Source organism: Gobio gobio (assembly GCF_949357685.1).
Source record: "Gobio gobio genome assembly, chromosome: 18".
NCBI lineage: Eukaryota > Metazoa > Chordata > Actinopteri > Cypriniformes > Gobionidae > Gobio > Gobio gobio.
This window is the reverse complement of record NC_137111.1, coordinates 23826979-23842446: the sequence shown is the minus strand read 5'-3', so window position 1 is coordinate 23842446 and position 15468 is coordinate 23826979. Positions and strand designations below refer to the sequence as shown.

Genomic DNA, 15468 nt, shown 5'->3' with positions numbered 1-15468 from the left:
CAAGATTAACTTAAAAATTCACCGGAGTTCTCCTTTAATGTCCAACGCAGCGTCTACCCGTTTGGGCAGTAAATAATGTCGCAAACACCAGTTTATTGACAAGCGCAAACCTTTGTAAACCACCTTGCATGATTCATTTAAATACTCTCCTCCCATAAGTTTTGCGTCTGAAAGGGAAACTCCTACAAATGCATATGCAATAACGTCAGTCGCAAAAATAACCCTGTCCATGCCTTTTCAGCGCTAATTTATCACTGTCTTAGGTAAATCCTGACAGTATTTTTTTTATGCCAAAGAGAGTTTGCGCTGGTGCAAGCTGTCAGTAAATCTGACCCCAAGACTGTATTTTGTGTCACTGGTTTCATAACGTCTAGCATATATGAACGCTGATCTTAATGGGAACTAATCCAGTCCCAAACCCCCTTGTTTAACCTTCACAGGATGGCGTCAACATTAAAGCCATCTCTGCTGAAGTTAAGCTCAAACAACAAACAACAGCGTTTGTTACAAGGAAATGATGAGCAGAACAAAGCGTGTTAAAGCAGCACAGTCTATGATTTATCCACAGGTGTTAGCCACAGCCGTCCTCTAGTGCTGTCGCCAACATCAAATGCACTAGCTCTAATGCGGTGTCACTCAGAGAACAAGGTACGGCGGCACATTAAATATGTTTTTGAAATAATTTTTTGATTCATGGAAAATGAGCTGTTCCTGCACATTACCTCAGCGCCAGAGCTTGCAGCTACAGCTCGCCTATTGGATCCCCGCCGGCCGCAACTTTGTTTTTCATGAACAGAGGAAGTTGATATACAGCCGTGGTGGGATATTGCTTTGTATTACACATTCAGTACTCTCCCTGAGGGGATGCTCTCTAACTGAGGTTAGAGCAAGAGGGCCTTTTAGACAGCCCGTTAATGACAGAGAAACATTAGTGCTGTTCTCCCTAAAGCAGCACTTCATACATTCACATGCTCAGGGGACAACTGGCCCCGAAAGCACTGATCTGGAACTCTCTCCGTGTTCCTCGACGGGTTACCTGTGAGGAGTGTAAAGGAAAACAGTACCTTATTCCAGATAAGCTCCCACTTGCCTTCCTTCACAGCAAAAGAATGTGCGAATCTCAGAGGCTCTTCTTTCTGGTTGTGAGACAGACAGACTGAAGGGGTTTCCGAGGGCATTAGCTGCGGCTGGCGGGTTTAGTCTCAGTTAGTGAAGACACTCAGAAGCACGGCGGCGGCGGCGATCCGTTCGATCCGACCTATCAGCGCAGGGTTGTGGCCTAAGAGAGCCGGCGAGCTGCTTGGGTGGAGAGACTAGACTTCTTGATAGTTCTTGGGGGATAAAGTGATTTGTGATGTAATCCACATGAAATCCATACATGGGGGGGATCGGTGTGCGGAGAAATGAGAAGGATTGTTCACACAACTGGACTGAGCATTTTAGCGCCCACGGATAGCTTTTCAGATGGCCTGTGAGGTGAGTGTGTTTAGCGTGTGTGTCGTGCAGCATTTCGGAGATTAGGAGGTGATGGGTTAGATGGGTGAATCAGGACGCGGAGCATCAGGTCGAGCTGTTAACTGTGTACTCAGCAGATGTAGAAGGCAGAGGGGGCATGTTTGGAGAGGGAGCGAAAAAGAGAGCAAGTCTGCGTGCGGAGGAAAGAAAGGGATATAAGGCATTATATCTACAGCACTAAATTAATGCACATAACTCGTCTTATTCTATTTTAGCTTAACCTTCTTAATTAAGTCTTTAAAGGTGCTCTGTGTTATTCCCTTATTAAAAAAAAGATTTACTCCTGAAGAAATGAATAGCATTTTTGAAAAATATGTTTGAGGTAATGTACACTCACGTGAGATATACAGAATCCAGCATATCGGTAGCCTAATACAAATGTTTGAAATCATCACACTGAACAAAGCCTAAACTTGTTTCTTTTTTGAGCTTTACTTAGTCCCAAAAGTCGAGATAACTTTTTTATTTTGTCAATTCAAATACATAGGACAAATCAATTGGATAAACACAGTAAATTAAGTTTAGTTTACTAAAATTGATATTTATTTTATTATTTTTATTTCATATATTTTGCTTTGTTTTAACCTTATGTTTGTATTTTTATTTATTTTTACTCTATTGTAATTTTGTTTTAGAATAGAATAGAATATTTTCCACCATTTGTATTGCACACAAGCAACAATAAAACTTAGAGTGCAATATTTTTTTTCTTTTTATTAAAATTCAGTGTTGCTACTTTTATTTAAAAAAAATGTTTTCGCATCACTTGTATTTGTTTCTTATAATTTTTTTATTGCCTTTTACCCCATTCACACTATTATTATTATTATTATTATTATTTTAACATATTTTACATAATTTATTACGCACACGTTGTAAGTGTTTTGGCAGTAAAAAAATGTCATGCCATTGATGCTCAAAAAAAAATGTATATATATATATATATATATATATATATATATATATATATATATATATATATATATATATATATATATATATATATATATATATATATATATATATTAACCAAATGTGTTTGACAGAAAGAAAGATAGAATGTGTGTGTGAGAGGAAGAGGCAATGAAATTGGGGAGAAAAAAAACACTACAAGAGGGTGGGAATAAATACAGAGCGGGAGGGGTCAAGCAACAAGGAGCTTCAATGATGCATTCATACCGAGGGTGGACGGCTTTACAATTGTTTATTGTAGATAGTGGCTCAAGTGTCTCCAAGTCAGTTTTGCACAGCTGGAAACACGGCCGTTAAGCTCCGACCCTGGCAGAGAGCGAGACTCTGAATCAAAAGACTCTGCACCGCATGAGCTACGTGCAGCTCTTAAAAGTGGAAGCCAACACACACACACACACACATAAGGTAGATTCTAGGCCGCTGAGCAGCATCTGTTGATTGTGACACTCTCACTCACCTTTCTCTCTCATGTCTCATACATTTTTCATTTTTCTTCACCATGAACTGTGTTCAGAGGGCCTAACTGACAGGAAGGAGAATTCCCCACCGTGTGAAGGGAGGAAGTGCTCTGACTCTTCTGCTATTCCATTCTGTATGATTACAGATCCATAGTAATGTGACTGGAAATGTATGGCATTAGAAATATTTTCTAGATAGCTCACAGAAGCGTTTCTTGTTTGCAAGCGAGCATCCTCTTTCTGAACGTGTGCATTTATTTATGCGTACGTACAAGTGTGTGGCTGTCATTTGAACTCTGTTACACTACTGCCATCTGCTGGTGGAATGACTCACTGCTGGCTTTCTGCATTTGAGGTTCATATCCTTATTCAGCATATTAAGTTCATAAAATCATAAATTAACAACACCAAATGCGTGTTTTCACAGCGTCAAATATCCCTCCTAAGTTTGTACTCAGTCTTCATGTCTTTGCCTGCCCTAGTTATTGTAGATTAGATGTATAATAGACAAGATTTGATGGATGTTATTACTTCATACTGAGTTATTTCAATGTCTCTCTTGCAGGCTAAGATAATAAAACTGCTGGCGTAATTTTAAAATCAAGAAAATAGCTTACTCATATTTTGAAAGTTTTAAACCTTTCACATTTAGCTACTTTAGCTGCTTCCCATGTAAAAGAGGCCATCGTGAAAGCATGCATGACTCATTTTAGCTCTCGTCTCTCAGAATAATTTGGTTTTGTCTCCAGGTTATGCGCAACATCCCTCACTGGTGTACGTGGTGACCATATGACCTCGCATTGAAACTGAGAAGATTTATCGTCTTAGTATTTCAGAATCCAATTTATCTTCAGGTTCCTCACAAGAATATAATCAAAGACAATGGTGCATGTCATCCTTTTTAGCAATTAAAGCAATTTAGCCTTATCCCCACGCACAGGATCGTGGCTTAACATTTATTTGAATATACCATAATACCTTCCTTCCTTCCTATGCAGACAGCATTTTCAAGTTTCTATTACCGTAGAGTTCACAGGGGGACTAACCTCCTCCCACATAATAATTCATATAGAGGGTAAAACATTGAGCTCCAGACTCTGGATAAAAGACCTTTGCCCTCTAAATGAATAAAATGTCACTACATCATAATCTGCAGTTATTGGTTTATCAATATTGAGGAAGAAGGTCCAATGGGTGTGAAGCTGCATTCAATTGACAGCACCACTAGGCAAGGCCAATGACAAATCACGGTACTTTTAATGAAGGTCTGCCATTTCTTTTGGCATATTGTTTTTGTTTCCTTTTTTTTTTTTTTTTTTTAAGAGCGTGTGGTGAGAAAATAAATTGCTCAGACATTGGAAAATTGCTTCTCACACCAGCTTGTAAAAAAAAAGAAAAGAAAAAAAGCCAATTATGTCAGTAGCGTAATGGTCATTGTCGAGCATAGCAAATTATTTGTGTCAGGGTCTACATTTTCCAATTCATCCCATACCCTATCTGGGTTAAAGAAAGAGAGAATCTGGGAGAGTATCAGGATATCACTGAAGAGAGGAGAGAGGTAAAAGGAGATGTCGAGTTTAGAGGACTAAAGTGACTAAAATTAAAGTGACAAAATTAAACCCACCTGGGATAAACGCTTTCATGTAAACCCATGGGGCACACTGCAGTGGGCTCATGGGAGTTTGCTGTGTGGGGTTTGCTGAGATGTATTTAGCTGTCCGTTGGGACTGCACTCTGTGGAGTCTAGAGATATTCAGAAAGTGCAAAATTAGTGCAGCGATGAAACATCCAGTATGTCAGAACTATTATAAATATTTGATGTAATACATGACCATAGCAGTACCGTGTTCCTCCAGACATATGTGTGGACCACATTATTAAGGATCTTGAGGGAAGCTAAATATGCCAAACGGTATTTTAACATGCCCATCAATGTACTGGGTTTATGATGCTGTAGTAGTATTTTGTGTGTGTGTGTGTGTGTGTGTGTGTGTGTGTGTGTGTGTGTGTGTGTGTGTGTGTGTGTGTGTGTGTGTGTGTGTGTGTGTGTGTGTGTGTGTGTGTGTGTGTGTGTGTGTGTGTGTGTGTGTGTGTGTGTGTGTGTGTGTGTGTGTGTGTGTGTGTGTGTGTGTGTGTGTGTGTGTGTGTGTGTGTGTGTGTGTGTGTGTTATTCTTTTTTTGTTCTGTTTTGATAGGCTTTTTTTCTCCTTTTTCTGTTTTGTTTTGATTTTCTGTTGTCATTTTTTTGTTTTGGTTTGCTTTTATCTGCTGTTGTTGTTGTTGTTGTTTTTTTTTTTTTCATTTTGTTTTTCCGTTTAGTTTTGCTTAGATTTTTGTTGTGGTTTTATTTTTTACTATTTTGTTTTGTTTCTTTGTGTTTTTCAAATAGTTTGTTTTGCTTTTTTTCTTGTGTTTTGTTTTGTATTGCTTTTTGTTCCGTTGTATTGTTTGTGGCGGTATAATTTCAGTTGCATGTATGTTTACACTAAATACATCTGTGTTTATCTGTGACTTTTATTGTCTTTTTTTTTCTTTTTTTAGATGAAACGGAAGATGAAAGTATGAGCCAGACAGGTAGGCCTTTCATGTATGATCGTTTATAGCTGGGGGAATTTAGTTTTTCCTGTCATTGACCTTGTACAAAACCCAGAGACAAAATCATTTCTGAGTAGTTATAGTTTGCAGACAAGAAGAGCAGATCTTCTTGTCTCTTCTGAAAGACATGCCACATTTCCTGTGTCCTCTTATCCTAGTATGTTTTCGTCCTGTCACCACAATTGAGGAGCAACAGCAGTTTGTCTGAACTACATGATTTATTTGACTTGCTGATTGGTTTGTTCTTTTCAAAACTACAGAACTTAGAACCAAACAGCATCACAAGTTTAAATAGTTTGCTAACTATATTGAAGATGGGATTAAATAATCTGTGATACTGTAATATCAAAATCACACTGAAGTTTTTCATCCTCAGTTTTTCGTTAAGAAAAAGACTTGTTTGATAATCAAACATCAGCTGGAGTCTTCCCTGTTCCTCTTCACAGATGAATTTGTGGTTTCATTTCTGCTTGCCAGCAGCAGGAGTGATTAGATAACAATCATCCTCTCATCTTTAATATAGGATTAGCCACTGCAGTCTGATGAAAGGACCAGAAAAAGATTTTTCTTGCTTGTTGTTTTTTAAGAAGGGGATTTAAGAAGAAAGACACAAATCTTGTCATTAAGTTTTTCTCCCTTTTTATTTCAGAGGCATCCCATGTTGATGAGACGATGGATAGCCAGAAGCCAGAAGGTTTTTATTCATTCTCTTTTTCTTCTTAAATTTGTCTGGATTACTTCAAGATCTACTGAGCACCAATGGGATGATGCTCACCCACACAGTGGTCATTAAACCTTGAACACTTAAGAAACACTTAAAAATTTGGAAAATATCTGCACCATTTATTTGCATTTAGTTTGACATTCATTCATATTTATGACATTCATACATATTTTAGTCTCCAAAAGTTTCTTTTTCAGACCACTATATACTCCCTGATTTTGCATAATATCCAGTATAGAACAATACGAATCAGTAAACATGCAAACTAGGTCTGGCTGTGTGGTTCAGTATGCATAGATCTCCCCAAACACATGCAGTCTACATGTTAGTGAGCGAGAAAATTCACCGGGTCTCTCCACAGTCTTTACGCTTCATGTGTCACGCTGTACCCATTCACTGAAGGATCTGGATTGGCTCTGTTGTCCTTGAACTTGTCTCATTACGGACAGGGAGAGCGGCTGTCAGATACAGTTATTACCGTGACGCTGGTGTGCGTGTATGTGTGTGTTTGGGGGTGCATCTGTTTAATGAGACACCTCGCTCCAATCCACACGAGCGTACACAGACAGACATCAGAACATGTGCACCGACAGACACACACCACTGCACACGCTGAAATGATTCACCAGATCGCTTGTACACACACACATACTCTCAGAGGCGCTGCCCCGGCTCCCTCTGGGTTTTCATGTAGTGTGATAGAAACTTTACGTTCAAACCCTGAGGACAAAACCAGCCACAGCTTGTCACAGCTGCATGGCTAATGTTGAGCTTGCACTTAATGTCACTTTGACTGCAGAGCTCTGAATGGCATTTGCACACTCATAAGCCGCTGTTTTGTTTTGGGTTGGGAGTATTGACTTTGGTACCGAAGTACCGGTGCTTTTGACATCCTTATTGCTAACTTTTGATTCCCCCTACCAGCATTGACGGCTATAGCTATGAGCATTATTAATAGTAGTCTCGCCAGGCAGAGGAGGCAAAGCAAATGTTCTGCTTGGACTGAACCCAAGAGCCAGAGATACTTGCAATTATACTCCCTGGAGAAAAGAAAAACAGTGAGGTTTTTAAGACCAGGTGAGGCAGAGCTGGAGATTGTGCAGAGACAGAGGCTAAATCTGAATTTACCTTAGTACCGAGCACCTGCGACGCATGAATCATTCCCCTATCCAGACCAGCATGTAAAGATGCCTCTATATTGTGTTTCCACTTTTGTTTGCTCATTCATGAATGTTTCTCTATGTATTTGGTGTTTATTATTGTAATGTGTGCGTGTACCAAGGATGGTTCCTCCAAGGAGGTAAGGGAGGCAATGCCTCCTCAAAAAATTGGACAAAAATGTGACATTAAAACATGTATAAATCACTCGTTTTCTAAAGTAACACTGTCCAACAGTGACAACCGTGGGTAAAGTTACAGCAGGAGGCCCCGTCTCTCTTGCCTCCCCTGAGCCCATTGAGTTTTAACAGACCCCCTAAAGTGTGCGGTGGATTTGGTGGCAGGTAAATGAGAATAGATGGGGGAAAGGAGGCAATGCCTTCATCGCGCTATGATTGGATATGATATGCAAGTCACTGGTGTGTGAATATACATTTAAAATTATATATATATATATATATATATATATATATATATATATATATATATATATATATATATATATATATATATATATATATATATATATATATATATATATGTATATATATATATATATATATATATATGTATATATGTGTATATATATATATGTGTGTGTGTGTGTGTGTGTGTGTGTATACACAGGTGAAGCAAATATCATTGTTCATCTCCTAACAAGGCTGCGTATTAAGGTCAGGGTAGATTAGATGGTAAGAAAACACAAAATTCTCATAATCAACGTGTTGGATCCAGGAAAAATGGGCAATAATAAAGTTCTGAGCGACTTTGACAAGGGCCAAATCATTATGGCAAGGTGATGGGGTCAGAGTATCTGAAATGGCAAGGACTGTAGGTTGCTCTCGGTCAGCAGTGGTGAGAATTTACCAGCAGTGGTCCGAGGAGGGACAAACCATAAACCGGCGTCTGGGTGTTGGGTGCCCAAGGCTCATCAATACATGAGGGCAGTGAATACTATCCCATCTGGTCCGAGCCAACAGAAGGTGGCAACAGTACTGTGGCACAAGTCACACAACATTTTAATGATGGAATGTGTCACAGCACACAGTGCATTGTACTGTGCTGTGTATTGGGCTGCGTATCTGCAGAGCAGTCAGAGTGCTTATGATGACCCCTGTACACCATCAGAAGTGCCTACAATGGGCACGTGAGCGTCGGAACTGGACCTTTGAGACAGAACGTTGCCTGGTCTGATAAGTCCTGTTTTCTTTTAAATCACATAGTCAGCCGTGTACATGTGTGCTGTTTACCTGGGGAAGTGATGGCCAGGGTGCACTGTGGGGCGACGACAAGCCGGTGGAGGGAGTATAATGCTCTGGGCAACGATCTGCTAGGAAACCCTGGGTCCAGTCATTCATGTGGACGTCACCTACCTAAACGTTGTTGTAAACGTCCTTCATGACAATGGTGTTCTCTGATGGAAGTGGCCTCTTTCAGCAGGATAATGCACCCTGCCACACTGCACACAATGTTCAGGAATGATTTGAAGAACATGATGAAAAGTTGACCTCTGGCCTCCAAATCCCCCAGATCTCAAGCCAGTTGAGCACCAACAAGTTTGATCCGCAGTGGCTCCACCTCGCATCTACAAGACTTGAAGGATTTTGGTGCCAGAGACCACAGGAAACCTTTCTGAGGTTTCTCAACTCTGGTCCTGGAGGACCCCCAACACTGCACTCCAGGACCTGAAAGGGGTGTGACAGACAAAATGTGCTAAGAAACACTGGGGTCTGTGCTGTTATGGATAGATTATATATAGATAGATTATAGATAGATAGATAGATAGATAGATAGATAGATAGATAGATAGATAGATAGATAGATAGATAGATAGATAGATAGATAGATAGATAGATAGATAGATAGATAGATAGATAGATAGATAGATAGATAGATAGATAGATAGATAGATAGATAGATAGATAGATAGATAGATCAGCATCAAATCTTGTAGAGTTCCTCCATACAGGGGCTTTTACATAAAACTTCAAGAGTAAAATTCATATCCTACCTAAAAACATCTAATTTCAGCAGGAAAAGCAAAACAAGTTTGGGAAAATAAACAATTCATCTTGAAAATTAATGGCACCCATATTGTTGTCTCTACCTTGGTGTCTGTGTCATTCTAAGGTGCATGTGGGTCTTATGAGACAATATCACAGTTTTTCTGTTTGTTTTCTAAGATGAGGCCTGTGATGACGAACCCATGGTCCAGGAGGACAAAACACCTGCAAAGGAAGATGGTAAATGTAACATATGTAGTCTGTTTGCTCTTGCTCCAGCTTTGGTTGTAATTCAAGCAAAAACAATGTATGTTTATGTCATATTTAAATAAAACTTTACAATTTATAGTTAATGCATAAGGTGTCATTACCCAATAATGAAAAAACAAATTTTAAGAGCTAATGCACGGATCCAATATCCTGTTACACAAGTGTTTTCAGTTTTCAAATCTCAACTGTGTAAGTTTACTTAAAACACAACCCACTGTGTTTACGTGAATACTCTCCAAAAAGGCATTTCGAAATTTTTGTGTGATACGTGTTTAGGCACGTATCTGAAGCCCATTCACTTATCTTGGTTTCGGCTCTGACTCTGAGCACGCACACAGAAAGCCGCTTTGGGAACAATGTCTCATTTGTGGCTTAATTGTGATTAATATATTTTGTGATTAAAAATATATTTACAATTTAAAATAACTTAAAATAACTAGTTTTCTATTTTAATCTATTTATTCTATCTTAATCTCCTTTGTCTAACCCAAAAAAGAAACTGAAAGTGAAAAAGCTTGCTAAAACGTATCTGTTCTATATCCACCACAACTAGTGCTGCACAATATAAAGAAAAAAATACAATGTGCGATGTAATAAAAGAAAAATAATAAAGTGTGTCGGGTGAATATTTTAAGTGCATTTAAAAACAAAAAAATGACATAGACAATACGCATATGTGCAATATTTCAGTAAATGTGATATATTGCGCAGCCTTACCCACAATGTTTGTTACCTCCTGTGGTTTAAAATTAGGTAAATACCATTTTCATATTCAAATAAAACCTGCACCACTGACAGTAATTGATAAAACAGTCTTGACATCTTGGTTTTAAAATCCGAAAATCTGCTTTCCCGCACCACAGTAATACATTCACTTAAAAAAAATTAGCAATAAAGTGAGCAATCTGGACTGCTCTTGGGATGCAGTGAGATCAAGAGTCCTTGGGTGGCTGGTTATTAGAGCCGTAGTTACAAGTGTGTGTGGGGTAAAGTGTTACTTTCCTGCAGGACGCTGCATGAGTCTCGGTTTCTGTAAGTGTAGGACAGGGGCCTCCAGGGCTCCATATTGCCCAGGTGGTGCGATATGAGCCTCACACAAACAGCCAAACTACCCCACACACTTCCCACTCCTCCATTGATTATGTGAACGCATGTCTGTGTCCCTCTGAACTACGACTTCAAACGTTTTCCACGCAGATGGAGTCAGGGTGGACACGTGTGCATTAAATCCTGTTTTGTGTCTTTCATCTGATGTAGTGTGTATGTGTGTGTGGGCGAGGGCAAAATGGATGTTTTGCGGCCTTGTATCCCACTCCAGAGCAGACACAGGTGTTAGCTGGAACCGCACAGATGGATACTCTGACTCTCCATCCCTTTTAAAAGAGAGAGAGGGGTGAGATGGGAGGGAGAGAGACCTAAACACAAATTAAAGGCATTAGGCTGAAACAGCTGCTCCAGTTCACCCCAAAGTGGCGGCTAATACCGCTCAGTCTTAAGCAATGCGTCGCCTATTTCCTCTCCATTAAAACCATCATTTAGAACTCATCAAGTTAATCTGAGAGCTGGTCCAGCAATATTTCATCCTAAAATATACACAGTTATTAAATGTTATTGCACACTTCTTAGCCATTTGCTAGCTCTAACATCACATTTGTTGTATGTTTGAATATAACATTGATTAAGGGCCCTATTTTAAAGATCTGAGCGCATGGTCTAAAGCGCAATGGTCTAAAGGTCAGAATCCACTTTTGCTAGTTTAAGGACGTAAAAAAATGGTCGGCACACCAGGCGCATGATCCAAAAGGGTTGTACCCTTGGAGTCATCGGTATTTTTTGGGCGTAACATGCAATAAACCAATCAGAGTCTCATCTCCCGTTCCCTTTAAAAGCCAGTTGCGCTTGCGCCATGGCAGATTCGCTATTTACATGGTGAAATTTGCGAGTGGAAAGACTGAAAGCTTCTCCAGAGAGGAATCCTTTTATTTGTAATATTTTAAGATGTTTGTCTGCTGCTGCACATCCCTGTGTGTGTACTAAGCAGAGTGTGTTGTGTACCTGCCTATATAACGCCCTTTAAATAACACAAAATACTGCACCATTGACTTTAGACCAGACTTTTGTTGGTCAGTGGCAAAGTTGTGTTCAGTTGCCTCAAAATAGCAATGCGGCAACAATGCACCTGAATACACCTCGTTTTCAGACCAGCACGCCCATGGGTAAACAGATGGGTGTTAGTGCATTTGCTATTATAACAACGTGGACGCGAAAATGATAACTACATTTCTATAAATCCATTTAATGAATGGAATAGCAAAAAACACTTGTCGCGCCTGGCCTCACATTGCATCGGGTGTATGATAGGGCCCTAAAAAAAGCTAAGCCCAAGGAGCCTTGAACTGTAACCATTTGTTTCTTTTTGACAAGTTGCCTGTTCAAATAAAAATTAAGTGAAATGAAAGTGAAATGTGAAATGATGTAGCATAATATTATTTTATTGGCTACAAAAGATTGGCTACACTACAATTCTACAATTCACAGTAAAGTGCAAAAGTTTTGGGTCAGTACGTTTTTGTTAATACTTTTATTCAGCAAGGGTGCATTAAATTGATCAAAAGTAAGTGAAGACTTTTAAAAAAGTTTAAAACAGTTGTGCTGCATGTTATATATAAATATATATATATATATATATATAATTATAAATAAAATATAAATACAATATATATATATATATATATATATATATATATATATATATATATATATATATATATATATATATATATGATTTCTGAAGGATCATCTGACACTAAAGAAAATTCAGCTTTACCATTTTTTAAATTATAGTAAAATAGAAAACAATTTTAAAATGTAATACTATTTCATAATATTACTGTTTTACTGTATTGTTGATTATATACATTTAGTCTTGGTTAACATAAGATTTTTTTTTTTTTTTTTTTTTTTTCAGAAATATTGAAAATCTTACCCTCACCCTCAAACTTTTGAATGTTAATCTAATTCATAAAAAACATTATATCTTAATGGTTTAAATACAAAATAATAATGTCTCTTATTAAGAGCAAAAAAGAAATATCAAAAGTAACAGAAGAAACCATAAAATTAAACAAATATTTATTGTGAATCTTGCCATTTTACTAGGTTTCTTTATTATTTTTAATGATTTCACATTGGTTCATAAGAACACTTTTCATCGTGGTAAAATCACTGTAACAGTTTATCTCGCTGCTTATTGCTTTAGCGTTCAAAGGACTGTTGTAGGTGGTGTGTTTTTGGCTCTCATACTGTATTTGTTTTTTATTAAAAATGGGAACTGTGTCCACACAACAGAAGATGCTCCTCTTTTAATAACAAACATATTTTCCACATTTCTCTGTTTATTCAGCGCTCTCACTTAATGCAGTCCTCCCACTTAAAGCTGACTAAAGCCCTTAAAGCGACAGTTACTGTAACTTGAGTAAAGTTCATTGAACTTTATGTAAATTCTGGTCAGTTTCTAATTAATTTCTAGCCAATTTAATCTTTATCAAGTGTCAACAAGCTAGCCAACCCAGTTTGATTCCCCATAGAAACCACCCATAAGACACCACCTCTAATGCAAGGCTAAATCCTCATTCCTTAAGTAACTCACATACACACAGATCATTCTCATGTTCAAACCCTGAGTGCACCTGAAAGGACATGACTAATCAGAGGCTTAAGCCATGATCAGTGCCATACATACAAATCCACAAAACACAGACACACACACACACACACAGTAGAACATCTGCTGCATCTAGTCGAGTACCAGAGAAAGGGTCTCCGTCTCCCAGATGCTGGGAGTTTTTTCAGCCATCCCTGATCAATTAAACGCCTACAGCAATTGCTTGAAAGAGAGAGAGGGTGAAGGACTGAACATTTGCATTCAGTTTCTCACTGTAAAGATGTCAATCAAATATAATGCTGTGCTATTATCGTAATTACCGTAAATAAAGCTAAATATGTTTTCGAATCGCTGTTGTGGTACTTTGATGTCATACACCGATCGGTCTGCACAGTGCCCCTTCAAGCTGAACACAACTTAAATCTGCGGTGGTCAAGTGGTACAGCGGCCAAGTGGTAGCTCTCAGAAAATTATGAGTTTACATGTTGTAATTACAAGTTCTACTTTTTACAGTTTAGAATCGTTAACGTAATTACAACATGCCATGCCTTTAAAATGTGTAATGAGGTAGTTTGTGTGACTGTAGAATGCTAATAATTGAAATCCAGCTAATGTTTTGATGATAGTAGGTAAAACAATAATTCTCACGTACTTCTGACAATATTTGTTCAAGAATGTGTTCATCTGGAAGTAGGACATATTGAGTTTGTTAGTAATAACTCCTGATGATATTGTTCAAAGCATGAGATATTTATTTGGTTGCAGACTCCGTAATGTGTTTTCATTTTTACTGATATTGACATTTCTACATATATTTCCCTGATACATGTTATTTATGTGTTTGTCTTTTAGTGGAGGTGAGTCCAACAGCAAAGAAGAAACCTGAACCTGAGCCAAAAAAAGAGAAGGAGAAGAAAGAAGACAAGGGAAATGATCCACAAGTTGCAGGTGAGATTACACATCATTCGCATATTGTTTTTCCCCACAGGGTGTAGAAGTAATACACAGATTACAGAAAATAAGAAAAAGGCATAGACATAAAGCTTTGGAGAGGTAAAGGTGATGCATATATTTTATGGTATAATACTATATATTATCCAGCTTAATAGCAGGAAATTATTATAATTATAATTAGCCATTTGTAGTTTGGTTCCTCAGAAAAGTGTAAACACTGACTTAAAAGTTGATAATCGAAACATCTATATATAATAATTAGCATGACTGGTAAAATCTGATAGTTTTGTGCATCTTAATAATGGCTCCAACATTGTATCTTCTACACTTCTACCACATTGCCTAAAGGATTTATATTGTGGATCTGGTTATTCCTCTCACTGATAAGGCCAGTAATTATGTATAGATAGTTACAAGTGAAATTGCTCAAAATTCACTGAAAGTTTAATTAGATGCGGAAAGTTTTCTGGCATGTGCGACTTGATAACCATAACAACACTGATCAAAGGAAAGCTGGTAAATGAAATTAGTTCATAATGACAAAAGTCTATCAGTGATAGCGTGATTTGTTTTTTTTATTAAGTCAACTTTATTTATATAGCGCTTTTAACAATGCAGATTGGTTCAAAGCAGCTTCACAGTGTTGAACAGGAAAATAATGCAACAGAATTTTTTTCAGCCGTATAGCCGTTCTGGAGAAAACGGTGATGTCATCAGTTCATTTCAATTATCATACAGTGACAATGTGGGCTTTAGCTCAGTAATTAGATCAGTAATTTATTTTATATGGTTAATTTAGTTTAATAATAAGATTTATTTGGATATTTAGTTGAAAAATGTAGTGTCCCCAACTGAGCAAGCCAAGCCAGAGGCGACAGTGGCAAGGAAACCAAAACCCCATCAGGAATTATGTTTATGGGAACGGTAGTACAGTGGCCTAAGAAGTCTTTGCATACTTAGACCGTTAAAATTGTAGGTCATTAGATACAAAACATTAAATCTTGTGGCGTTTGCAAACAAATGATTGTCCTTTTATCAAAAATGTACTTTTCTTTTAACCAGCTGGTCTTTAATTTATTAAAAGAAAAAGAAAATCTGAGTAACCACATGTATAGTTCATCACATTATATGGATGTTTTCCAGTTAAGTCTGAAA

At 37.9% G+C, this 15468-nt stretch overlaps 1 protein-coding gene across 4 annotated transcripts in view; it reads left to right on the top strand.

Moving 5' to 3' along the window:
• The window catches only part of macrod2 (mono-ADP ribosylhydrolase 2), a 661627-nt gene that overhangs the window by 621180 nt on the left and 24979 nt on the right, over positions 1–15468 (top strand). For 2 of the 4 annotated variants that reach the window (XM_079842113.1, XM_079842114.1), the window contains exons 12-15: positions 5487–5519; positions 6190–6234; positions 9606–9665; positions 14212–14307. In XM_079842113.1, coding sequence (XP_079698239.1) covers positions 5487–5519; positions 6190–6234; positions 9606–9665; positions 14212–14307 — 234 coding nt within the window. Of the gene's footprint in view, positions 1–5486; positions 5520–6189; positions 6235–9605; positions 9672–14211; positions 14308–15468 lie in introns of all 4 variants that reach the window. The other 2 variants (XM_079842112.1, XM_079842111.1) reach the window with 1 other exon arrangement.